This window comes from Triturus cristatus, chromosome 9, assembly GCF_964204655.1.
Source record: "Triturus cristatus chromosome 9, aTriCri1.1, whole genome shotgun sequence".
Classification (NCBI taxonomy): domain Eukaryota; kingdom Metazoa; phylum Chordata; class Amphibia; order Caudata; family Salamandridae; genus Triturus; species Triturus cristatus.
The window spans coordinates 919331174-919358763 of NC_140592.1; the positions used below are offsets into that span (position 1 = coordinate 919331174).

Consider the following 27590-nt stretch of genomic DNA (forward strand, 5'->3'; position numbering starts at 1 on the left):
AAATATAGGTAACTAACAAAATTACAAAATTCAAATTTCCATAAAAATGAAGAAATTAATTTACATACCAATATAACAATTAAACAATTGCATAATTTTCATAAAAATAATTCATATTTAATTGACAATAAAAAAGTTAATTCACATTGAAGTAAATGTTTATAATTTAATTAACTTACCACTCTATTCCCTTCACTCGTTCCAGTGGTATTTGTTTCTTTCTAAACGTCGTTAATAGGTTTTGCTTTAACAATTTTCAAGATATGGTATTTGTAGCCATTTTCACGAGAGTTTGAAATTGTTTCCTTATGTAGCTAATGCGTGTGTGTTTGTGTGCTTGTCTCTCTGCAGCTGGGGCTCAGCGCATCTCCAAGTGCCAAAGTTCTCCATCTCCTCCACTGTGGATCTAAAAGACATTCTTGGAGGTCTAGGAATGACCGACATGTTCAGCGACCGCGCAGATCTTTCTGGAATAACCGGAGAGCCGGACGTGAAAATATCACAAGTAAGATGTTTGAGTGCTCAGATTGAATTGCATTCTATAAAACAGTGCATCCGGCATTCGTGTTGTAAGATATTTCGGGGCAGATTTATGTTCCCTGGCGCATCCCTGCAAATCAGCAGGGATGCGCCAGGGAAGATGCGTCACGCAAGTTTGCCCTTGTGCCACCGCAGATGCGCCGCATTTACAATGCGGTGCATCGTGGCGCAAGGACAAGCAGATGCGTGACGCATCTGCCGGCGTAAGGTTGGCGCAGTGCTGAAGTTGTGTCGCAAGCGCGATGCAACTCCAACATTGTTCCAACCTACCCTATCACTAACATGGTGCGTCACGCCTTACGCCTGCTTGAAGCAGGCGTAAGGATTTGACGCACCAGCGTCGGAAAAGTGACTGCGTGAAATCTTGTAGATTTCACTGCGTCTCTTTTCCGAGGCTTTTTCTGACGTAACGCCCACCCTGCATATATTAAACCTGACGCAGGGCTTCACAACGTGACGCATCTCCCTAGATGCGTCACGTTGTAAATCTGGCGCAGGATGGCGCTTGCTTTGTGCCGCCGCTGCATCACAAAAGTGACACAACGGCGGCGCAAAAGTGGCGCACGGGGCTTGTAAATCTGCCCCTTCATATTTTAGGAATATTTTACTTAACGTTGTTGTGATACTATGCATTTTTATCATTTTTTGCTCGCATACCCAGTGAGCAATAGTGGGAACCATGGAGGTGACTGGAGGCTCACAGAAGACTGATAAGCAAGCTGAATAGCAATGCCTTAAGTCCCATGGTGAATATTTGGAATGTCCCCTGCATGATAAAGGGGTGTGTTTCCCCACCACGTGTCTCTGACTGTGTGTTTCGGGTATCTTTTGTTTTTGGCTCGTTCATCAAGCTATTGCATCAAGCATACACTCATTTGGAGACACAGGAATAATTGGCTAAAGAAGTGGCTGACCAACAATAAAAGAAGTTGGCTGAGAATAGCGAGCTTCTTAAGGAGGGTGGGGCTACTGTCCCTGTCGTTGGGTTAAGCACATAGAGCAGTGTTGATGGTACACCATGTTTTAAGGATTAGTAGTTTGACCACACCATGAGTGGCGGCCTACTTTTGCACTTGAGTAAAGTCGAGGAGCGGCTGGGAGGCGGGTGGTGGAGGGATTCGGGGAGGTGTACCACAACGGAGGCAAATACAAAAAAAAAAAATAATTACTTAACTGCCTCCCTCCAGTATTGCCTCGCGCTAATCTGCCCCTCTTGCACTCTGCTGCAAGCAGGCAGTGGATCCCAGATTGCCCTGTGGTCGATTCTGAAGCTGCTGTCATGAATGAGAGCAGATTCAGTCTGAGTGCCGATGATTTGCACTCCAGGACAGACAAAGAGCATGTGCCTGCTCTCTCCAACCTCAGCAATGTAGCTGGGGTTCGAGAGAGCTTTACTGTGCATGTGGGTTTAGCCAGCCTCAAACAGGCCAGCCAAAACAACATGCACAGTGAAGGCTGTGCTCACCACTCCTCCTCCAGCCTGTCACCACCCTGGACCCGCCCCCAAGACTCAGCACAAGAAAAATAAAGCGATAATGAAACGGGTTTTAAATCTGTTTAATTATCTTTTTTCACATTTTTGAAACTGCTGGTAGGGCTGCGACGCTCGTCCGCCGAAGCTGTTGAGCCGTCGCTGGGAAAGTCCTGCTTTTATGTGCTGGGACAGTCCTTTGTAATAATTTCCCGAGTGCATTTTAATGATGTTAATCTGTGTAGCCTGCATGGTGCATGCATGGTGCATGTGAGTGAGCAGGAGTAAATGATGCCAGTAGGATCCATTTTGAATGCCTCTGGCCTGGCCTTGAACAATAGGGAGGGTGAGGATTATGCTCCCGAACAGTGGAAATGTTTTACTCACATCCCGTAGCTGGAGAAAGGAGACCTAGACACTGAAGTGAGGGAGGAGGAGACATGGCTCTTTTAGGAATTCTATGAGCTCCTTTTGGTTCGGTACTCGGTGCTTCTCTTCCACCGATAATAAATGGGCTAGACATTCATGTTACTGGTTCGGTTGGTTGACTGGTGGACTTTGAGCTCAATCACTGCCACACTGCTTCCCTGAGAAGCCTGTGACTGCTCACCTTTGCTACCCTGATGAAAGGACTGTACTTGGCCGGTTTTCAGAGCCATAGTAGGGCAGGCCCCGGATTTCAGAGGCATGTTTGAGGCTCACTATTTTATGCCTGCCCCTTGCCCCCAAATGGGGTCTGACAACTATACTATCTAACAAAAAAATTCTCTATGTATCTTGCTGCATTCGTTTTTGCAAGCCAGTGCCCAATATGGCTGGGACACTCATTAACACATATTGTAAATGAAGTGAATAAATAAAAAAGTAAGTAAAAGTGGCTGAAAGGAATCTGTAGAAGAACAAGCCTCAATATTTGATCACTAGTCCTCTGTACACCACCTTTTAAGCACATAATTTTAGTTAGAGGTATACTTTCAATTCTTTAAAGATAAGCATCTTCAATGCTATTTAGAAAATGATTTATAGAAGACTTACGGCCTTATTTAGACCCTGGATGATGGTTAAACCTTCTGCCAAATGTTTGTATGAATGAGGGGGATCTAGGTGCAGTAATGGTTTTCACTGCCACATAAACTTCTTTACAGCATTGGAGGTTTGCCAAGCCAAATCCTTGCTTGGCATACTTTGTTGATGAGAGAAATCAAAGTTTGTTTTAGCTAAACTAAAGATAATTGACACAACATGCAGAGAATTGTTTACCTCTCCATGGGACCATTCAGCATTTTCCAATCCTAGTTCCTCTAAGCTTTGCATGGAAAAACAAGGTCAGGGAGAATAAGTGACAGTGGTCCCGTCCTCAGTAGGGTGGAACGACTATCAATATGACCCATTGATTCGGAGGAGGGCAGACTGCTGAGTCAAGGGTTAGTATCGGTTGAGCCAATGGATGCTCGTCAACATTAACCAAATTCCATAACTCTAATTAAAGAGAGCGACAGCTTGCGGTATGCTTCGGATTCCGCCAGGACCTAAATGAGGCTCTTTGGGGTAATTTTGAGTGTGGTGAGTGTAAGATTAGAAATTGACAGGTGTCTGAATCTGTAACATTGACATTTCCTCCACTTCATTCACAGTGGGAGAACTGCTTGGTTTCCCATAGCAGAGCCTCAGATGGCTCCAATGTCAGGCTCGTTTGCATCAGGGTCTATCCACCACACAGTCTTCGACTCATCTATGCAGCTAGATGCATACAAGAAAAATTCAGAAATGTTGGCTATAATCTTGATTAACTAGAGACATTTTCTTCATGGAAACAAACCCCTGGATTAGTCTAAAACCCCAGCATTTTTTTGTAACAATATGGTTTATGTAAAATATGCCCCAGCCTTTTCGTTTTGTGAGCTTGAGAATGCAAAAATAGAAAGGCACTGGAAAATGCTAAGTACAGCATAAAATGACTTTGAGCTATTTCTTGCACTGTTAGCTAACCATTGTGGCAATATCTTATCCTCTAGTATCAACAAACTGGACAACCTACTCTTGAAAGCTAGAGTTGCACCACATTTTCCAAAATGTTCTCGCCTGATGCCCTGTAATTCGGATTTGACTGCAAGCACTTACTGTCGGCAAAGGTGATTTTTTCATGTAGGTGAAATCTCTCGAAATTGACACATTGGCTATCCAGACATTGTCAATTTCCGATGGATGGCGCTGGAGAGATTATTCATACCCAAAGAGTGGGGTGGGTGGGTCCCTTAAAGAAAAAGTTCGAAGGGGACTGTATAATCATAAATTTTAAGTCCCCTCAATGGGCTCAATGCACGCTAGCAAATGCTCCACAGCCCTCCTATTGGGAATATAACACCACCCTTCTCCCTCTTGGGTACTTTTACAGGCACTTAATAGATCCCAATCCTAGTTTTGGGACTCATTTCCTGGGACACCGCCAGGACATTAACACTAATTTTAGAATTAACAACCGACGTTACCATCAGGACCAACATCCTGACACCAGAAATGGCCTTTCGTTGGGTAACGTGACTGCACTACCAGCACACCAAATGTCATATCCCCCTTCCTTAGCCGTTCCCCAGCGCATTCCCAGGGAGAGGCCTTATGCAGTGACCAATCAAAATTTTTATCCGGATGAGCATGAGAGGAGGTACCTGTATAATGTCCCAACCTATAATCGATTCGAACATGCCTTTTCAAACTTAGAGGAACTGGACTGACTGGGGGACAGTGTTAGGAATATTGAACGTGTAGAGGCAGCCGATGTAACTGAGGAACTTTTAGATCCCACAAAAATTATTATATTTCAACCCATGGCCGCACAGCCTGCCACGGTCGAATCATCAGTTGCACGTGAGGATGTAACAACAACCCTGCAAATTAACCCCAGGCAGATTACTAGGGATAAGCATTTAAGTAGCCCAAGTGGCTGTGATTTGTCAATCCTTAGCTGGAACGTTGCAGGTATAGAATCAAGATTGTCTGACCCTCAATGGGTCCAGCTATTGGATGGCAAAGACATCATCATGTTCCAAGAGACCTGGGCCGTAGGGAACGTGCACCTAGAGGGTTATCATTGTTTTAGCGTGTTCGCCTCTAAGCCTGCCTTTGGTCGTGCAATGGGAGGACTTTTTATTGGGATCAGGATATTGGCGGGTGGTACTTTTAAGGATTTATCATTCGGAAACCCAAACATTCAGGTTCTTGAATACAAGCGAAAGACCAAGATTTATTTTATTAACTTTTATAATAATGATTTTAATTCGATACCAAATCGGAACTATATAGCACTTTCTAATTTACTGGTATACCTTGAAATGAACATGAATATAGGTCTAGATGAGAAGTCAGGGATTCTTATTGGGGGCGATTTCAACGCGAAAATTCCAGGAAATCATCGATTAGAGGACAAAAGCTATCCAGATTCAGCAGACCGTAGAGGTACTGAGCTCGGTAAGATATTAAACAAACACATCCTTAGTAATGTAATGGAAGTAAGCCAATCTCCAAGGATGACCTGTGCCCCCACGTATAGAGGGAGAGATTCATCTTCGACGATTGATTTTATTTTCACATCCCCCTACCTAATAGATCGTGTCACAGACTCAAATGTGGTAGAGACATCATATGGAGACCATAACCCCCTTACAGTTACTTTGTATTTGGGCTCTAGCCCAGTATATGCCAAACTTAGTGGCGCAAGAGATATTATACCATCAGGGGATGGTCTCCGTCTAAAATGGAGGGGAATTGATTGTGAAGCCCTACTTGATCGTGTAAAAAATGATCATCCAGTATTAATAAATTCTTGTTTATCACCCGACGGGGATTGCCACAGAATAGTTACCGATTTTGGTAAACTATGCGTGGCAATTAAATATTATTTGTTAGTCCCACTACCCACAAAGGCGAAAGACCCAAGATGGTTCGACTCTGCCTGTTCTATGGCAAACAGGGAACTACGCAGGGTATTAACCACTAAGCCAAGGAATATAGCGGAGGTACAAACAGCTAGGAAATTTTCCAAACAAAAAATAGCTGAAAGAAAGGCGCCACTTTTGATGGAACAGTGGGAGTCCCTGGTTGTTAGCGCCAATCTGAAGAGCAGCAGGCCATTTTGGTCCGCTGTCAGGAAAATGCGCGACATGGGTAAACATTTATCCCCAATCAGCTGCAATATAACCAGTAGCACTTGGGAAGCCCACTTTTCCAATATATATGCTGCTCCCTTTGAGGAAATAATTACCCCAGATCTGGGACAGCTGCGAGACCTGCGGATTGATCTTTCTGAGGTAGTTACAGCCGTCAGAGAGAGCCTTGGCAACAAGGCCCCTGGCCCAGATGGTCTTCCCATAGATATTATAAAGTATAGTTCAGATCTATGGACGCCAATTTTACACAATGTTTTTAACAGTTTGTCAAGAGTGCCCATCCCTAAGACGTGGTCTTTTAGCATCATAGTCCCAATTTATAAAAAGGGCGATAGGTCAGATCCAGCTAACTACCGCCCAATCTCGCTTCTGGACAACACTTTAAAAATACTCGGGCGAGTTATTTACAACAGGGTGGTAGAGTGGGCGGAAGATTCTGACCTACTGGATCCATGTCAGATGGGATTCAGGAGTGGGGTGGGCACGGTCGAGCAATGTTTGAATCTAAAATTATTAATTGATAAGTATACCGTTGCTCGATCATCCCCTATGTATCTCGCTTTTATGGATCTTTCATCTGCGTTTGATCTGGTAAACAGATCAAAACTGTGGTCCATACTTCTCAATTATGGACTGGATGAGCCTCTAGTGCATTTCCTGGCGTATCTCCATACTGATCTCAGGGCGCAAGTCAGGATTGGGTTGGGAGGTGAAGTTTCCGGAGCTATAAAAATTGGCAGGGGGGTCAGACAGGGGTGCGTTTTAACACCCCTGTTGTTTATCATTTACATCAATGGCATAGCAAAGGTTTTAAAACAAGTAACCAGAGATGTGCCAATTGTCCAGGGGCATCCTTTGCCAGTTCTACTATACGCAGATGATGCGGTCCTTATGGGCCGCACCCCTAACGCCCTCCGTCTGCTTGTGGAAAATTTTGTACATCATATGGAGAGCCTAGACCTGCGTGTGAATTTTAAAAAATCTTTCGTTATGTCATGCGGACCTGGTAAACGGAAACTTAATACCATCCATATCGGGTCTGATAAACTAGATTCCGTAAATTCTTTTATATATCTTGGGGTGGCTTTCGCTGCGAACAACTCATGGAGTGGGCATTTTGCCCACGCCACGAGCATGTTCTCGAAGGCCATCAACTCAATATTGAGTCTTCCACGCCCTAAGAAATTAGGCGCAACCAGTGCTATTTTAAATTTTTTTAGATTGCAGTGTACTCCTGTTGCCACTTACGGGGCTGAAGTTTGGGCCCTTGCTAAAAACCCCGGTATCCAACGTGAAGAGACACGTTTCTGTAGGAAGGTATTGGGTGCCCCAATCTCGTCCTCTGAATTTATCTGTCACAAAGAGCTAAATCTCCCTTACATCTGTGATTTTATTAGAAGCAGACCAGCCTTATTCTGGTTGAGAATCTGGAGGAACAACGCAGCCTCCCTAACACAAGATATAATTAAAGATTGCCTTAAATGTGATCACGGTCTTTCAATCCCATGGCTTGCTGGAGTTTTAAAATTACTAAGTGCCGTGAACAGAGGAGATCTCTTCTCAGATCCCTCCAGAATCGGATGTCAAGATAAGGTAGAGGTTAAACAAGCACTATATGCACTCTTTGAAACAGAAAGGATGGAAAGGGAAATATCCAAATCCACCGTTGTTAGATACATGGAGAATGACCTGTGCAGGCAACCCCTCCCACTTTATCTTACTCTTCCCATGTCCAGTTGGGAGAGGTCTCTGTTATTTCGATTAAGGGCAGGCTCCATAAAATTTTTGCTGGGTTTCCCCTTGGGTTATAATCATCCTACAGAATGTAACCCCTGCCCCTGTGATGGTACCAGCAAACAGAATGATCTGCATTTTTTATTCTTCTGCAAATTTTATTTAAAATACATCCAACACCCATGGAATCTGAAGCATTCACAGATTTATGAGAAATTACAAACCTGCCAATACTTCAGAATCTAACGCCACCACAGGGTGGTATTACGGAGGCGCATTTCTTCTAGTTTTTTCCTTTTTTCATAGAAAGAGGAAATCACCTGAATTGATTGATTTTGTGCAGGAAGGTGTCCCTTCCTCCACAAACTCAATCAACCCCCCAATGGTGCAAGGGTGCCTGTGTTGGCACATTGCAGCCCTTTGTGCGCCAGCAGAGGGAAAAAGGACAGGAATGCACTGCATGTCACAGATACAGCACATTCCTGCTCTTTTGTTTTGATGTAGGGCAGTGCAGCAAGATTCCTTGCAGTGCTGCTTTACGTCATAATCTAATAAATGAGATTCATAATTCCTTGGTGAGCGTGCATCTTCTACTATTGACTCCCTTGTAAGAGGTTATGATGAAGTCCCTAAATCCACCACATATCTCTTATATTTATAGGAGTCATGGTGTAGGAGACATGCGAGGATTCCAGTTATTGTTCAATGACAATTAACTGCCCCTTGGACACACGTTTTTGCACAAGCCTATTACCACTAGTAACTGGGTGGGATTTACTACGCCTGGGTGAATTTTTAAAATATACTGGCTTAATTCGAGTAATTTGGGATATTTCAGTTTATGCTTGCTAGGTGTAAAGTGAAATTCTACTGCGTTTATGACTAAATTATAACACAGGAACAAAGCAGATTACCTGAATGCAAGCAGTTGATTTTTTTGCATTATGTTTTTAGTGGAAAATGCGGCGTCACATCCAAACAGGAAACAAGGACGCATTTTGTTCCAAATTACAATGCTAAATGCTTGATTTTCATTTCAAGTAATTATGAATAATGTTTCGTAATTGTACTCACATTTCACACACATAATTATATGAAAGTAAATTATGTGAATTTTGCACTTTCCTAGTATCTAGTAAAGGGTTCAGGTTAACACAATGTATAACACTTAAAGTGATGAGGACATTTTCTAACGGTAATGTTCTACCAGAATGAATAGTAAATGTGAGCTACCCATTCAAAGAAAAATAAAAGAGTCTGTTGATAAATACAATTAAACTGAAGTTTGCACATACCACTGGCAATTTACTATACATACAATTATAAATAGTGGCAAGCAACTTGCAGAAAGCTATTTGTCATATGTAATTCATTGAAATGATACAAAAATTAGAAGGCCTGAAATAAAACTGAACGAATGACAGATTTGTAGAGCTCAAACAGCAGAGTTTGGAGAATTGTGAGGGCCAAAGGAGAGCTCCTGATTATGTCTGACTGACTGTCATGTTTTTGGCAAACCTCCCCAGCAGCGAAGGGACTGCAAGTTCGGCAGGGCATCAAGGGAGAGACCAAATAGATAGAGACTAGCCAAAAATAAGGATTTCAGTGTTCTCTGTGTTGCAGATAGCCTTACTTAATCGACTAAGATTTGGAAATAAGATCAACTTTGAATGGACAGAACAGCGCTCTCGGATATGGTGAAAATAAGCTGGGTATTATTAGCATATTTAGACTTGTGAGAAAAAGCGTTCTTGTGCATGGTGTCCTGCCCCCTCCCCCCACACACACCCACACTTTTTGCTGGATTTTATGGCGTATAAACTCTGACCACTGGGACACTGCCGTCCAGTAACCAGTATATGATTTCTGACCCCCCAAAACATGTAGAAGTTTTAAATTCTTGATTGGCATATTTAACTTACCTATATGTCCCTTATATATGGTACTCTAGGGCCTGTAAGTTAAATGTCACAGGAAGACTGAAGCACTTATTGTGCCACCACTAAAATAATCATGTCAAACATGACTCTAGGCCTGCCACAGCAGCCTAGGTGTGCAGTTTTTAAACTGCTAATTCAACCTGGCAAATTAACCCTTTTGACAGACCGGAACCATCCTTTTTAATACTCACACCTCTCCCCTAAGGAAGGCCCCATGTCCACAGGTCAGGGGTATTAAAAAAGTAGGGCATGTGTACTTATGGTTAACATGCCCTGGCAGTGAAAACTCCCCACAGTAATTTCTCACTGTGGCAAGGCTGGCTCCCCTACAGAAAAGCACTAAGATAACACCTTGTAAAGAATAACTTTAGTTTGGAATAGTTTGAACCATTGTTCAAGGGATACAATTATTAGGAATTTAAAGTCCAATCTAGTACTCAAGTCAGATATTAAATTACTATTTTTAAAAAGCCACTTTTAGAATGTTGACTTTTTTCTGCCTAAGCAAAATGTGCCTTTCTGCCAGTGTTTAGTGGCCCCTAACTGTGAATGGCTATCCCGTGGTAAGATGTGTATTGCTTCAAGACAGCGGGCTTGGGGATGGGGAGATACTTTATCCCCTGACAGGATGGCCACCTGGGTTATTCTCAGGACCTTAATTAAACGTCTAAAGGTGCCTATTTTGTCACAAGCAGATATAGATCACACTTGGGCCTGGCACATTCATTGTCCAGCTAGTCAGTCAGGCATAAATGCCAGGGGAGAGGGGATGCCCAAGGAACTGGTTCTTAGTAACCACAAGGGAGCATTTGCCCATTATCATAGCCACACCTCTGAGTGGGCAGAAAGAGCTCTACACAAGTGAAGAGTGGTTCTGCCATGTTTGTTTAGGTAGAGAGGTGCACTACGTGATAGTGTACAATAAAATACTCAGGAAGTGCTGTGAATGTGAGTTACAGTGTCCTTGAGAATGGAATGGCCAGGAGTTTGCCCCACTGGCAGACTGGCACTGGGCACAAATGTGGCACCCGAGTACCCCTCTGAGAACCCATCTGGACATTTGGAAGACAGAAGAAGGACTGTACCTGCTGTTCAACCTTTTGAGAGAGACCCTCTAGGGCTGTGCCCTCTCCCACTTGTACCCAGGATTGAGAAGTAGCTGACCTTCTGTTAACCTACAGGGATACACAAACTGCAAGAGGGTCACCTTCCTGAAGAGCCCAGCTGACCAGTTCCAACTAGATCTGCCCTGGACCCTGCTGGTGACTTTCCCTGAAGTGAATCTTGAGACCCCAAGTGTTGTCATTGAGGTCATTGGGGCCTTGGACACCTGTCATTGCGTATGTTTCTAACCTAACCCTAAAAGCTAGGATTTAAAAACATTTTCATGGTTTTTCCCAGGTGAACTGATAGAATACCGGCACCCTACACCAAGTAAATCTGGCAAAGATGCATTGCTGCTAGGCCAAAGGTACAAGTTTCTCCCACTCTGAATTTTCCCGAAGCAGCAAATTCATTTAAGCAGGACATTGCAGAGAACATATCTGACCTTGTGCATCCTTGCCCCCACTGGAGATATCTGAGGTTAAAAAAAAAAGTGACTAACTCCATAGGTATAAACCTTCATTAGGAGAAGTCACCAAAATTATCCATCCAGTGAGGCACCTTCCTTGGGCACAAATTTGAAATATCTACCACTCAAAGGTTTTCAGGCAAAAGTCAGCATCTTCACCAGACGCCTTCTGATGTCTATCTTGAATCAAGAAACCCATCATGGCCATAGCCTGCTACCTTGTTCTGCTGAAGATTCCTGACTTCCATTTCAGAGACTAAGGTAAAACTTCCAACAGGGTCAAACCTGGCCTCTGCATCCAACCTACACTTCATTGCGATCAGCCTTAACCTTTGACTTTGACATGACTCCTTGCAACCAATTGCCTATGGTTGGAGCTTTGTGCCTCTTGGAGATAAAAGAGAATTAAAACTTCACAAATTCAGTTCCTATTTTTTGATTTTTGTCTTTTTGATGTTTATTTGTTCTTTAAATTGTCTTTATTCCTACAAATTGGAATGGAATTTTCATTGGTTGCTGTGTTTTCAAATGTTTAACTGTTTTAATACTGATAAATGCTTTATTCATATCTCCAAAGTTAAGCCTATCTGCTTTGTGCTACAAGCTGTCAAAAAAAAGTTGCAACGTGATCTCACGCACAAGACAGTGCCATTATACTACAAAAAATGCTAAGCCGAAAATAACGTTTTAGATAATCACTTATGACCTCATTCTTGCTTTCCTACCCAGAGCATCATAAGATGGAGATGGGAGAGAGACTGAGAGTACAAACATGAGAAATTGGGCTGGGCAAAAGTCTGTTTGTGTAAACAGATAAAAGGAAATGAGCTGGAAACCTCTTATTCATGAAAAGCAAAACAAATTAATTACATTAAACCCATGCAAGTCAAGTTTTTTACATTTTTGTGAAAAACTGCTAAAAATACTGAGAAGAAAAACCATGCAGCAGAGAATTGAGTGGGTGAAATATAACACTGAAAGAGTTTGAGTCCAGACCACATACCCATCTAGGTGCACATGCATCAAAATAGACAATAGCGATTCTTTAATTGCGATTTTTAAGGAATTGCAATTAAAGAATCGCTATTGCCTATGCATGTAGGCATCGCAAACAAATTTGCAATTCCTACACATTCCTTAATTGCGACTCACAAATTGCCTTCCTTCCACACAGCCCGCTTTGAATACAACAAACTCTGGCACAGCTCAGGTTCACCACGTATTCACTCCATAACATCACCAGTCTCAGGTAAGGTAAATTCCACTCTTGTTTAATAAACTGTACCCCACAGACTCGTTTCAGCGTATCTGCCTTACTCAATGCGGGTTCGTACAGCCAGGGATTCGCACGTCGATTTTAAATAACACAGTGCCTTCCCATTGGTAGAGCGGAGTAAAAGTAGAAAGGGGACTGGCTCCTCGTCTGATGACATCTCCTGCCGCCACAACACCACACATTACCATGTCCAAACAGTTCACCGTGGCATGTGCCCAGTTTGGTTTAGACAACTCCAGGCAATCCTCATCACTTGTTGGCAGCGTTTCACCTTGTGTGTTGTGGCACCACTACTGCGTCCCTCTCTGTGAGCGTGTAACTCCGCATATCCTGCTGTCATCCGACCTGCCGTTTACACGTGAGGTGCAGTCAGCTCCCTGTAGCTACATAATAATGTCCCAACAATAGCCCAAGAGCTGGTAGTCTTATATGTGTACTTCTCAAAAATCCAGTGAATGTTTTAAATGCCCAGGCAGTGTCCCATTATGTAGTACAATACCGCTCTCCTCTCTCCCCAGTGCGTGTACTAGCAGGCAACATGCTAATCGGTTTAAACAAATACCGGACGCATGTTCACATACCTCAAACTCCAACGAAGGGGGGCTCCACAGCGTGTATGCCATACAGTCCTTACTCACTCCCGTTGCTGTGGAGCACCTGACCGAGAGGGCATGTCGGTAACAGCACGGGCAGCTTGTTTACAACATCCTTCCACACAACCTGCTTGGGATACAACAAACTCAGACACAGCTCAGGTTCATCGCGTATTCACTCCATAACCTCACCAGACTCAGGTAAGGTAAATTCCACTCTTGTTTATTAAACTGTACCACACAGATGCGTTTCGGCGTATCTGCCTTCCTCACTGTGGGTTCATACAGCCAGGGATTCAAACGTCGATTGTAAATAAAACACAGTGCCTTCCCACTGGTAGAGCGGAGTAAACGTAGAAAGGGGACTGGCTCCTCGTCCTGATGACATCTCCTGCGGCCACAACACCACACAATACCATGTCCAAACAGTTCACCGTGGCATGTGCCCAGTTTGGTACACGACAACTCCAAGCAATCCTCATCACTTGTTGGCAGCGTTTCACCTCATGTGTTGTGGCACCACTACGGCGTCCCTCTCTGTGAGCGTGTAACTCCGCATATCCTGCTGTCATCCAGCCTGCCGTTAACACGTGAGGTGCAGGGACCTCCGTGTAGACACATAATAATGTCCCAACAATTCCCAAGAGTTGAGTCTGATACGTGTACTTCTCAAAAATCTGGTAAATGTTTTAAATGTCCAGGCAGTGTCCCATTATGCAGTACAATACTGCTCTCCTCTCTCCCCAGTGTGTGTACTAGTGGGCAACATGCTAACTAGTTTAAACAAATACCCACTGCATGTTCACATACCTTAAACTCCAATGTAGGGGGGCTCCACAGTGTGTATGCCATAAAGTCCTTACTCACTCCAGTTGCTGTGGAGCACCTGACCAAGAGGGCATGTCGGTAACAGCACGGGCAGCTTGTTTACAACATCCTTCCACACAGCCTTCTTGGGATACAACAAACTCCGACACAGCTCAGGTTCACCGCTTATTCACTCCATAACTCACCAGACTCAGGTAAGGTAAATTCCACTCTTGTTTATTAAACTGTATCCCACAGACGCGTTTCGGCATTTCTGCCTTACTCAATGCGGGTTCATATAGCCAGGGATTCGCACATTGATTTACTCAATGCGGGTTCATATAGCCAGGGATTCGCACATTGATTTTAAATAAAACACAGTGCCTTCCCATTGGTAGAGCGGATTAAACGTCCTGATGACATCTCCTGTGGCCACACCACCACACAATACTATATATATATATATATATATATATATATATATATATATATATATATATATATATATATATATATATATATATATATGTATGTATATATATATATATATATATTATCTACTGGCGGTCGCCAGTAGATAGTTATAGTTAGGACCGTGTTTCCATAGGAAATCTGAAAATTCTATTTTGAATAACTTTGGCGCCGATTGACGAATCCTCGCGAATTTTATAAAATAGGTGGGGTGCTCCGCTCCTCTCCTACCCTGAAAGTCTCGGGGGATTCGTCAAGCGGGGTCTGAGAAAAAAGGGGGTCCCAAAACACGTTTTTCCCATGCATTTTCCCACAGGACCTTTAGTCCAAAGTACAGCCCGAACGGCTGAACAGAATTACTTGAAATTTGGCAGAGAGGTAGTCCTCAGGTCAGGGATGTGCCTTTTGGATATCTGGAGTCAATCTGTTCAGTAGTTCCTGAGAAAACTGCAGTTAAAAGTACATATATATCTATAAGCGCGCACCGTGCGCGAGCGCAATTCTGATTGGTTGTTAGATGTCAGTAAACTTTCGAATCGGTCGAAATCAGGAAGTGTCGGCCACCATTTTGTCTCTCGCAGTCTGAGGCAGTGAAAAAAAAAGGTGGAAAACGTGAAAAGGGGGCAGGATGGACAGTTCCTGACCCCCTAGACTTTGTCAGGGGGTCACAGAAGGACCCCCAAGGGTAAAAAACATATTTATTTTTTTTCGAAAAATCGCGGAGTGCACGCACAACGCATCGTGGGCGCTTGGTGCGCGTGTGCGTACGGTGCGCCTACGGTGCGCGCACGGTGAAAAACCTGAAAAAAAAATATTGATAAATACATAACTTAGCATTTAAACAACCGTACAAATTCACTTAAAAAAACCATAGGTTTCACACACGTTATAGTTAGGAATTAGCATTTAAAAAACCTTGCAAATTCACTTAAAAAACCATAGGTTTCACACATGTTATAGTTAGCTGGACATTTCCCTCGTAAAAAACCATTGAAATTCCCCCGTTATAGTTAGCGCAGGCAACTATAACTCACGTGACCGCAATCCTCTGCTGATGACGTCAGATATTACATCACTGATTACATATGTGTCTTTCTGAAAAATAAATATTTTTAATATATGTATAGCTAAAGATTAATGGAAGAAGACATGGGTAAATAGGTGTCTAAATACAGTGATGTAATATCTGACGTCATCAGCAGAGGATTGCGTGAGTTATAGTTGCCTGCGCTAACTATAACGGGGGAATTTCAATGGTTTTTTACGAGGGAAATGTCCAGCTAACTATAACGTGTGAAACCTATGGTTTTTTAAGTGAATAGTGAATGCTAATTCCTAACTATAACATACCTGAAACCTATGGTTTTTTAAGTGAATATATATATATATATCCAGACCACACTCCTTTGCTGTGAGCACAGAAGTCGAGCACACACGGGTTGTCAGGAAAGCAGCGCTTTAATAAAATCACAAGGCATGACGCGTTTCGTTCATTCGAACTTCCTCAGATGCCACAATTACGTGAATCATTTCAGCCCACATTTTTAAAGTACAATGTCCAACTGTGATTGGCTGTGAACATTGTCTGCACTGCATCAGGGAAAACCTGGCTCGGACTTAGCCATGTAAGTCCATGTGGAACAGTCACCAAACGTAAGTACTTGCCCCAGTGGGCGGCGTCTGCTCCGTTTCCCCAGCTTGCCTATGTTCTCTTGCGGGCGCGATCTTCTACTGGCAGCTGTTCACCCGATCCCTCACCTCACCGCTGCCATCCCGGAGCAGGAACAGTAGGCACTTCCCAAGTGAGGAGCCGCCTCCCACGAAGTCGTAGTCCATCTGTAATGGCAAGTTACACTGTTCCAGGTAAGCGGGTCTTCGGCGTTTTTGAAAAGTTTTCAAACTGCTACCAAAATGCCACCAAGACCGCCGAATCACTTCCGAGGTGGGCGCTCACAGGGTGCTGATGGCTGCACCCCAAACATCCAGACCACACTCCTTTGCTGTGAGCACAGAAGTCGAGCACACACGGGTTGTCAGGAAAGCAGCGCTTTAATAAAATCACAAGACATGACGCGTTTCGTTCATTCGAACTTCCTCAGATGCCACAATTACGTGAATCATTTCAGCCCACATTTTTAAAGTACAATGTCCAACTGTGATTGGCTGTGAACATTGTCTGCACTGCATCAGGGAAAACCTGGCTCGGACTTAGCCATGTAAGTCCATGCGGAACAGTCACCAAACGTAAGTACTTGCCACAGTGGGCGGCGTCTGCTCCGTTTCCCCAGCTTGCCTATGTTCTCTTGCGGGCGCGATCTTCTACTGGCAGCTGCTCACCCGATCCCTCACCTCACCGCTGCCATCCCGTAGCAGGAACAGTAGGCACTTCCCAAGTGAGGAGCCGCCTCCCACGAAGTCGTAGTCCATCTGTAATGGCAAGTTACACTGTTCCAGGTAAGCGGGTCTTCGGCGTTTTTGAAAAGTTTTCAAACTGCTACCAAAATGCCACCAATACCGCCGAATCACTTCCGAGGTGGGCGCTCACAGGGTGCTGATGGCTGCACCCCAAACATCCAGACCACACTCCTTTGCTGTGAGCACAGAAGTCGAGCACACACGGGTTGTCAGGAAAGCAGCGCTTTAATAAAATCACAAGGCATGACGCGTTTCGTTCATTCGAACTTCCTCAGATGCCACAATTACGTGAATCATTTCAGCCCACATTTTTAAAGTACAATGTCCAACTGTGATTGGCTGTGAACATTGTCTGCACTGCATCAGGGAAAACCTGGCTCGGACTTAGCCATGTAAGTCCATGCTGAACAGTCACCAAACGTAAGTACTTGCCCCAGTGGGTGGCGTCTGCTCCGTTTCCCCCAGCTTGCCTATGTTCTCTTGCGGGCGCAATCTTCTACTGGCAGCTGCTCACCCGATCCCTCTCCTCACCGCTGCCATCCCGGAGCAGGAACAGTAGGCACTTCCCAAGTGAGGAGCCGCCTCCCACGAAGTCGTACTCCATCTGTAATGGCAAGTTACACTGTTCCAGGTAAGCGGGTCTTCGGCGTTTTTGAAAAGTTTTCAAACTGCTACCAAAATGCCACCAATACCGCTGAATCACTTCCGAGGTGGGCGCTAACAGGGTGCTGATGGCTGCACCCCAAACATCCAGACCACACTCCTTTGCTGTGAGCACAGAAGTCGAGCACACACGGGTTGTCAGGAAAGCAGCGCTTTAATAAAATCACAAGGCATGATGCGTTTCGTTCATTCGAACTTCCTCAGATGCCACAATTAAGTGAATCATTTCAGCCCACATTTTTAAAGTACAATGTCCAACTGTGATTGGCTGTGAACATTGTCTGCACTGCATCAGGGAAAACCTGGCTCGGACTTAGCCATGTAAGTCCATGTGGAACAGTCACCAAACGTAAGTACTTGCCCCAGTGGGCGGCGTCTGCTCCGTTTCCCCAGCTTGCCTATGTTCTCTTGCGGGCGCGATCTTCTACTGGCAGCTGCTCACCCGATCCCTCACCTCACCGCTGCCATCCCGGAGCAGGAACAGTAGGCACTTCCCAAGTGAGGAGCCGCCTCCCACGAAGTCGTAGCCCATCTGTAATGGCAAGTTACACTGTTCCAGGTAGCGGGTCTTCGGCGTTTTTGAAAAGTTTTCAAACTGCTACCAAAATGCCACCAATACCGCCGAATCACTTCCGAGGTGGGCGCTCACAGGGTGCTGATGGCTGCACCCCAAACATCCAGACCACACTCCTTTGCTGTGAGCACAGAAGTCGAGCACACACGGGTTGTCAGGAAAGCAGCGCTTTAATAAAATCACAAGGCATGACGCGTTTCGTTCATTCGAACTTCCTCAGATGCCACAATTACGTGAATCATTTCAGCCCACATTTTTAAAGTACAATGTCCAACTGTGATTGGCTGTGAACATTGTCTGCACTGCATCAGGGAAAACCTGGCTCGGACTTAGCCATGTAAGTCCATGCGGAACAGTCACCAAACGTAAGTACTTGCCACAGTGGGCGGCGTCTGCTCCGTTTCCCCAGCTTGCCTATGTTCTCTTGCGGGCGCGATCTTCTACTGGCAGCTGCTCACCCGATCCCTCACCTCACCGCTGCCATCCCGGAGCAGGAACAGTAGGCACTTCCCAAGTGAGGAGCCGCCTCCCACGAAGTCGTAGTCCATCTGTAATGGCAAGTTACACTGTTCCAGGTAAGCGGGTCTTCGGCGTTTTTGAAAAGTTTTCAAACTGCTACCAAAATGCCACCAATACCGCCGAATCACTTCCGAGGTGGGCGCTCACAGGGTGCTGATGGCTGCACCCCAAACATCCAGACCACACTCCTTTGCTGTGAGCACAGAAGTCGAGCACACACGGGTTGTCAGGAAAGCAGCGCTTTAATAAAATCACAAGGCATGGCGCGTTTCGTTCATTCGAACTTCCTCAGATGCCACAATTACGTGAATCATTTCAGCCCACATTTTTAAAGTACAATGTCCAACTGTGATTGGCTGTGAACATTGTCTGCACTGCATCAGGGAAAACCTGGCTCGGACTTAGCCATGTAAGTCCATGCTGAACAGTCACCAAACGTAAGTACTTGCCCCAGTGGGTGGCGTCTGCTCCGTTTCCCCAGCTTGCCTATGTTCTCTTGCGGGCGCAATCTTCTACTGGCAGCTGCTCACCCGATCCCTCTCCTCACCGCTGCCATCCCGGAGCAGGAACAGTAGGCACTTCCCAAGTGAGGAGCCGCCTCCCACGAAGTCGTACTCCATCTGTAATGGCAAGTTACACTGTTCCAGGTAAGCGGGTCTTCGGCGTTTTTGAAAAGTTTTCAAACTGCTACCAAAATGCCACCAATACCGCTGAATCACTTCCGAGGTGGGCGCTAACAGGGTGCTGATGGCAGCACCCCAAACATCCAGACCACACTCCTTTGCTGTGAGCACAGAAGTCGAGCACACACGGGTTGTCAGGAAAGCAGCGCTTTAATAAAATCACAAGGCATGATGCGTTTCGTTCATTCGAACTTCCTCAGATGCCACAATTAAGTGAATCATTTCAGCCCACATTTTTAAAGTACAATGTCCAACTGTGATTGGCTGTGAACATTGTCTGCACTGCATCAGGGAAAACCTGGCTCGGACTTAGCCATGTAAGTCCATGTGGAACAGTCACCAAACGTAAGTACTTGCCCCAGTGGGCGGCGTCTGCTCCGTTTCCCCAGCTTGCCTATGTTCTCTTGCGGGCGCGATCTTCTACTGGCAGCTGCTCACCCGATCCCTCACCTCACCGCTGCCATCCCGGAGCAGGAACAGTAGGCACTTCCCAAGTGAGGAGCCGCCTCCCACGAAGTCGTAGTCCATCTGTAATGGCAAGTTACACTGTTCCAGGTAAGCGGGTCTTCGGCGTTTTTGAAAAGTTTTCAAACTGCTACCAAAATGCCACCAATACCGCCGAATCACTTCCGAGGTGGGCGCTCACAGGGTGCTGATGGCTGCACCCCAAACATCCAGACCACACTCCTTTGCTGTGAGCACAGAAGTCGAGCACACACGGGTTGTCAGGAAAGCAGCGCTTTAATAAAATCACAAGGCATGACGCGTTTCGTTCATTCGAACTTCCTCAGATGCCACAATTACGTGAATCATTTCAGCCCACATTTTTAAAGTACAATGTCCAACTGTGATTGGCTGTGAACATTGTCTGCACTGCATCAGGGAAAACCTGGCTCGGACTTAGCCATGTAAGTCCATGTGGAACAGTCACCAAACGTAAGTACTTGCCCCAGTGGGCGGCGTCTGCTCCGTTTCCCCAGCTTGCCTATGTTCTCTTGCGGGCGCGATCTTCTACTGGCAGCTGCTCACCCGATCCCTCACCTCACCGCTGCCATCCCGGAGCAGGAACAGTAGGCACTTCCCAAGTGAGGAGCCGCCTCCCACGAAGTCGTAGTCCATCTGTAATGGCAAGTTACACTGTTCCAGGTAAGCGGGTCTTCGGCGTTTTTGAAAAGTTTTCAAACTGCTACCAAAATGCCACCAATACCGCCAAATCACTTCCGAGGTGGGCGCTCACAGGGTGCTGATGGCTGCACCCCAAACATCCAGACCACACTCCTTTGCTGTGAGCACAGAAGTCGAGCACACACGGGTTGTCAGGAAAGCAGCGCTTTAATAAAATCACAAGACATGACGCGTTTCGTTCATTCGAACTTCCTCAGATGCCACAATTACGTGAATCATTTCAGCCCACATTTTTAAAGTACAATGTCCAACTGTGATTGGCTGTGAACATTGTCTGCACTGCATCAGGGAAAACCTGGCTCGGACTTAGCCATGTAAGTCCATGCGGAACAGTCACCAAACGTAAGTACTTGCCCCAGTGGGCGGCGTCTGCTCCGTTTCCCCAGCTTGCCTATGTTCTCTTGCGGGCGCGATCTTCTACTGGCAGCTGCTCACCCGATCCCTCACCTCACCGCTGCCATCCCGGAGCAGGAACAGTAGGCACTTCCCAAGTGAGGAGCCGCCTCCCACAAAGTCGTAGTCCATCTGTAATGGCAAGTTACACTGTTCCAGGTAAGCGGGTCTTCGGCGTTTTTGAAAAGTTTTCAAACTGCTACCAAAATGCCACCAATACCGCCGAATCACTTCCGAGGTGGGCGCTCACAGGGTGCTGATGGCTGCACCCCAAACATCCAGACCACACTCCTTTGCTGTGAGCACAGAAGTCGAGCACACACGGGTTGTCAGGAAAGCAGCGCTTTAATAAAATCACAAGGCATGACGCGTTTCGTTCATTCGAACTTCCTCAGATGCCACAATTACGTGAATCATTTCAGCCCACATTTTTAAAGTACAATGTCCAACTGTGATTGGCTGTGAACATTGTCTGCACTGCATCAGGGAAAACCTGGCTCGGACTTAGCCATGTAAGTCCATGCGGAACAGTCACCAAACGTAAGTACTTGCCCCAGTGGGCGGCGTCTGCTCCGTTTCCCCAGCTTGCCTATGTTTCTTGCGGGCGCGATCTTCTACTGGCAGCTGCTCACCCGATCCCTCACCTCACCGCTGCCATCCCGGAGCAGGAACAGTAGGCACTTCCCAAGTGAGGAGCCGCCTCCCACGAAGTCGTAGTCCATCTGTAATGGCAAGTTACACTGTTCCAGGTAAGCAGGTCTTCGGCGTTTTTGAAAAGTTTTCAAACTGCTACCAAAATGCCACCAATACCGCCGAATCACTTCCAAGGTGGGCGCTCACAGGGTGCTGATGGCTGCACCCCAAACATCCAGACCACACTCCTTTGCTGTGAGCACAGAAGTCGAGCACACACGGGTTGTCAGGAAAGCAGCGCTTTAATAAAATCACAAGGCATGACGCGTTTCGTTCATTCAAACTTCCTCAGATGCCACAATTATGTGAATCATTTCAGCCCACATTTTTAAAGTACAATGTCCAACTGTGATTGGCTGTGAACATTGTCTGCACTGCATCAGGGAAAACCTGGCTCGGACTTAGCCATGTAAGTCCATGCGGAACAGTCACCAAACGTAAGTACTTGCCCCAGTGGGCGGCGTCTGCTCCGTTTCCCCAGCTTGCCTATGTTCTCTTGCGGGCGCGATCTTCTACTGGCAGCTGCTCACCCGATCCCTCACCTCACCGCTGCCATCCCGGAGCAGGAACAGTAGGCACTTCCCAAGTGAGGAGCCGCCTCCCACGAAGTCGTAGTCCATCTGTAATGGAAAGTTACACTGTTCCAGGTAAGCGGGTCTTCGGCGTTTTTGAAAAGTTTTCAAACTGTTACCAAAATGCCACCAATACCGCCGAATCACTTCCGAGGTGGGCGCTCACAGGGTGCTGATGGCTGCACCCCAAACATCCAGACCACACTCCTTTGCTGTGAGCACAGAAGTCGAGCACACACGGGTTGTCAGGAAAGCAGCGCTTTAATAAAATCACAAGGCATGACGCGTTTCGTTCATTCGAACTTCCTCAGATGCCACAATTACGTGAATCATTTCAGCCCACATTTTTAAAGTACAATGTCCAACTGTGATTGGCTGTGAACATTGTCTGCACTGCATCAGGGAAAACCTGGCTCGGACTTAGCCATGTAATTCCATGTGGAACAGTCACCAAACGTAAGTACTTGCCCCAGTGGGCGGCGTCTGCTCCGTTTCCCCAGCTTGCCTATGTTCTCTTGCGGGCGCGATCTTCTACTGGCAGCTGCTCACCCGATCCCTCACCTCACCACTGCCATCCCGGAGCAGGAACAGTAGGCACTTCCCAAGTGAGGTGCCGCCTCCCACGAAGTCGTAGTCCATCTGTAATGGCAAGTTACACTGTTCCAGGTAAGCGGGTCTTCGGCGTTTTTGAAAAGTTTTCAAACTGCTACCAAAATGCCACCAATACCGCCGAATCACTTCCGAGGTGGGTGCTCACAGGGTGCTGATGGCTGCACCCCAAACATCCAGACCACACTCCTTTGCTGTGAGCACAGAAGTCGAGCACACACGGGTTGTCAGGAAAGCAGCGCTTTAATAAAATCACAAGGCATGACGCGTTTCGTTCATTCGAACTTCCTCAGATGCCACAATTACGTGAATCATTTCAGCCCACATTTTTAAAGTACAATGTCCAACTGTGATTGGCTGTGAACATTGTTTGCACTGCATCAGGGAAAACCTGGCTCGGACTTAGCCATGTAAGTCCATGCGGAACATTCACCAAATGTAAGTACTTGCCCCAGTGGGCGGCGTCTGCTCCGTTTCCCCAGCTTGCCTATGTTCTCTTGCGGGCGCGATCTTCTACTGGCAGCTGCTCACCCGATCCCTCACCTCACCGCTGCCATCCCGGAGCAGGAACAGTAGGCACTTCCCAAGTGAGGAGCCGCCTCCCACGAAGTCGTAGTCCATCTGTAATGGCAAGTTACACTGTTCCAGGTAAGCGGGTCTTCGGCGTTTTTGAAAACTTTTCAAACTGCTACCAAAATGCCACCAATACCGCCGAATCACTTCCGAGGAGGGCGCTCACAGGGTGCTGATGGCTGCACCCCAAACATCCAGACCACACTCCTTTGCTGTGAGCACAGAAGTCGAGCACACACGGGTTGTCAGGAAAGCAGCGCTTTAATAAAATCACAAGGCATGACGCGTTTCGTTCATTCGAACTTCCTCAGATGCCACAATTACGTGAATCATTTCAGCCCACATTTTTAAAGTACAATGTCCAACTGTGATTGGCTGTGAACATTGTCTGCACTGCATCAGGGAAAACCTGGCTCGGACTTAGCCATGTAAGTCCATGCGGAACAGTCACCAAACGTAAGTACTTGCCCCAGTGGGTGGCGTCTGCTCCGTTTCCCCATCTTGCCTATGTTCTCTTGCGGGCGCGATCTTCTACTGGCAGCTGCTCACCCGATCCCTCACCTCACCGCTGCCATCCCGGAGCAGGAACAGTAGGCACTTCCCAAGTGAGGAGCCGCCTCCCACGAAGTCGTAGTCCATCTGTAATGGCAAGTTACACTGTTCCAGGTAAGCGGGTCTTCGGCGTTTTTGAAAAGTTTTCAAACTGCTACCAAAATGACAACAATACCGCCGAATCACTTCCGAGGTGGGCGCTCACAGGGTGCTGATGGCTGCACCCCAAACATCCAGACCACACTCCTTTGCTGTGAGCACAGAAGTCGAGCACACACGGGTTGTCAGGAAAGCAGCGCTTTAATAAAATCACAAGGCATGACGCGTTTCGTTCATTCGAACTTCCTCAGATGCCACAATTACGTGAATCATTTCAGCCCACATTTTTAAAGTACAATGTCCAACTGTGATTGGCTGTGAACATTGTCTGCACTGCATCAGGGAAAACCTGGCTCGGACTTAGCCATGTAAGTCCATGCGGAACAGTCACCAAACGTAAGTACTTGCCCCAGTGGGCGGCGTCTGCTCCGTTTCCCCAGCTTGCCTATGTTTCTTGCGGGCGCGATCTTCTACTGGCAGCTGCTCACCCGATCCCTCACCTCACCGCTGCCATCCCGGAGCAGGAACAGTAGGCACTTCCCAAGTGAGGAGCCGCCTCCCACGAAGTCGTAGTCCATCTGTAATGGCAAGTTACACTGTTCCAGGTAAGCGGGTCTTCGGCGTTTTTGAAAAGTTTTCAAACTGCTACCAAAATGCCACCAATACCGCCGAATCACTTCCAAGGTGGGCGCTCACAGGGTGCTGATGGCTGCACCCCAAACATCCAGACCACACTCCTTTGCTGTGAGCACAGAAGTCGAGCACACAAGGTTGTCAGGAAAGCAGCGCTTTAATAAAATCACAAGGCATGACGCATTTCGTTCATTCGAACTTCCTCAGATGCCACAATTACGTGAATCATTTCAGCCCACATTTTTAAAGTACAATGTCCAACTGTGATTGGCTGTGAACATTGTCTGCACTGCATCAGGGAAAACCTGGCTCGGACTTAGCCATGTAAGTCCATGCGGAACAGTCACCAAACGTAAGTACTTGCCCCAGTGGGCGGCGTCTGCTCCGTTTCCCCAGCTTGCCTATGTTCTCTTGCGGGCGCGATCTTCTACTGGCAGCTGCTCACCCGATCCCTCACCTCACCGCTGCCATCCCGGAGCAGGAACAGTAGGCACTTCCCAAGTGAGGAGCCGCCTCCCACGAAGTCGTAGTCCATCTGTAATGGAAAGTTACACTGTTCCAGGTAAGCGGGTCTTCGGCGTTTTTGAAAAGTTTTCAAACTGCTACCAAAATGCCACCAATACCGCCGAATCACTTCCGAGGTGGGCGCTCACAGGGTGCTGATGGCTGCACCCCAAACATCCAGACCACACTCCTTTGCTGTGAGCACAGAAGTCGAGCACACACGGGTTGTCAGGAAAGCAGCGCTTTAATAAAATCACAAGGCATGACGCGTTTCGTTCATTCGAACTTCCTCAGATGCCACAATTACGTGAATCATTTCAGCCCACATTTTTAAAGTACAATGTCCAACTGTGATTGGCTGTGAACATTGTCTGCACTGCATCAGGGAAAACCTGGCTCGGACTTAGCCATGTAAGTCCATGCGGAACAGTCACCAAACGTAAGTACTTGCCCCAGTGGGTGGCGTCTGCTCCGTTTCCCCAGCTTGCCTATGTTCTCTTGCGGGCGCGATCTTCTACTGGCAGCTGCTCACCCGATCCCTCACCTCACCGCTGCCATCCCGGAGCAGGAACAGTAGGCACTTCCCAAGTGAGGAGCCGCCTCCCACGAAGTCGTAGTCCATCTGTAATGGCAAGTTACACTGTTCCAGGTAAGCGGGTCTTCGGCGTTTTTGAAAAGTTTTCAAACTGCTACCAAAATGCCACCAATACCGCCGAATAACTTCCAAGGTGGGCGCTCACAGGGTGCTGATGGCTGCACCCCAAACATCCAGACCACACTCCTTTGCTGTGAGCACAGAAGTCGAGCACACACGGGTTGTCAGGAAAGCAGCGCTTTAATAAAATCACAAGGCATGACGCATTTCGTTCATTCGAACTTCCTCAGATGCCACAATTACGTGAATCATTTCAGCCCACATTTTTAAAGTACAATGTCCAACTGTGATTGGCTGTGAACATTGTCTGCACTGCATCAGGGAAAACCTGGCTCGGACTTAGCCATGTAAGTCCATGCGGAACAGACACCAAACGTAAGTACTTGCCCCAGTGGGCGGCGTCTGCTCCGTTTCCCCAGCTTGCCTATGTTCTCTTGCGGGCGCGATCTTCTACTGGCAGCTGCTCACCCGATCCCTCACCTCACCACTGCCATCCCGGAGCAGGAACAGTAGGCACTTCCCAAGTGAGGAGCCGCCTCCCACGAAGTCGTAGTCCATCTGTAATGGAAAGTTACACTGTTCCAGGTAAGCGGGTCTTCGGCGTTTTTGAAAAGTTTTCAAACTGCTACCAAAATGCCACCAATACCGCCGAATCACTTCCGAGGTGGGCGCTCACAGGGTGCTGATGGCTGCACCCCAAACATCCAGACCACACTCCTTTGCTGTGAGCACAGAAGTCGAGCACACACGGGTTGTCAGGAAAGCAGCGCTTTAATAAAATCACAAGGCATGACGCGTTTCGTTCATTCGAACTTCCTCAGATACCACAATTACGTGAATCATTTCAGCCCACATTTTTAAAGTACAATGTCCAACTGTGATTGGCTGTGAACATTGTCTGCACTGCATCAGGGAAAACCTGGCTCGGACTTAGCCATGTAAGTCCATGCGGAACAGTCACCAAACGTAAGTACTTGCCCCAGTGGGTGGCGTCTGCTCCGTTTCCCCAGCTTGCCTATGTTCTCTTGCGGGCGCGATCTTCTACTGGCAGCTGCTCACCCGATCCCTCACCTCACCGCTGCCATCCCGGAGCAGGAACAGTAGGCACTTCCCAAGTGAGGAGCCGCCTCCCACGAAGTCGTAGTCCATCTGTAATGGCAAGTTACACTGTTCCAGGTAAGCGGGTCTTCGGCGTTTTTGAAAAGTTTTCAAACTGCTACCAAAATGCCACCAATACCGCCGAATCACTTCCGAGGTGGGCGCTCACAGGGTGCTGATGGCTGCACCCCAAACATCCAGACCACACTCCTTTGCTGTGAGCACAGAAGTCGAGCACACACGGGTTGTCAGGAAAGCAGCGCTTTAATAAAATCACAAGGCATGACGCGTTTCGTTCATTCGAACTTCCTCAGATGCCACAATTACGTGAATCATTTCAGCCCACATTTTTAAAGTACAATGTCCAACTGTGATTGGCTGTGAACATTGTCTGCACTGCATCAGGGAAAACCTGGCTCGGACTTAGCCATGTAAGTCCATGCGGAACAGTCACCAAACGTAAGTACTTGCCCCAGTGGGCGGCGTCTGCTCCGTTTCCCCAGCTTGCCTATGTTTCTTGCGGGCGCGATCTTCTACTGGCAGCTGCTCACCCGATCCCTCACCTCACCGCTGCCATCCCGGAGCAGGAACAGTAGGCACTT

General features: G+C 46.7%; 1 protein-coding gene across 3 annotated transcripts in view; it reads left to right on the plus strand.

Moving 5' to 3' along the window:
• The window catches only part of LOC146799056 (alpha-1-antitrypsin-like), a 276754-nt gene that overhangs the window by 171904 nt on the left and 77260 nt on the right, over positions 1-27590 (plus strand). For 2 of the 3 annotated variants that reach the window (XM_085626461.1, XM_085626462.1), the window contains one exon: positions 352-505. In XM_085626461.1, coding sequence (XP_085482587.1) covers positions 352-505 — 154 coding nt within the window. Of the gene's footprint in view, positions 1-314; positions 506-27590 lie in introns of all 3 variants that reach the window. The other variant, XR_014968838.1, reaches the window with a different exon arrangement.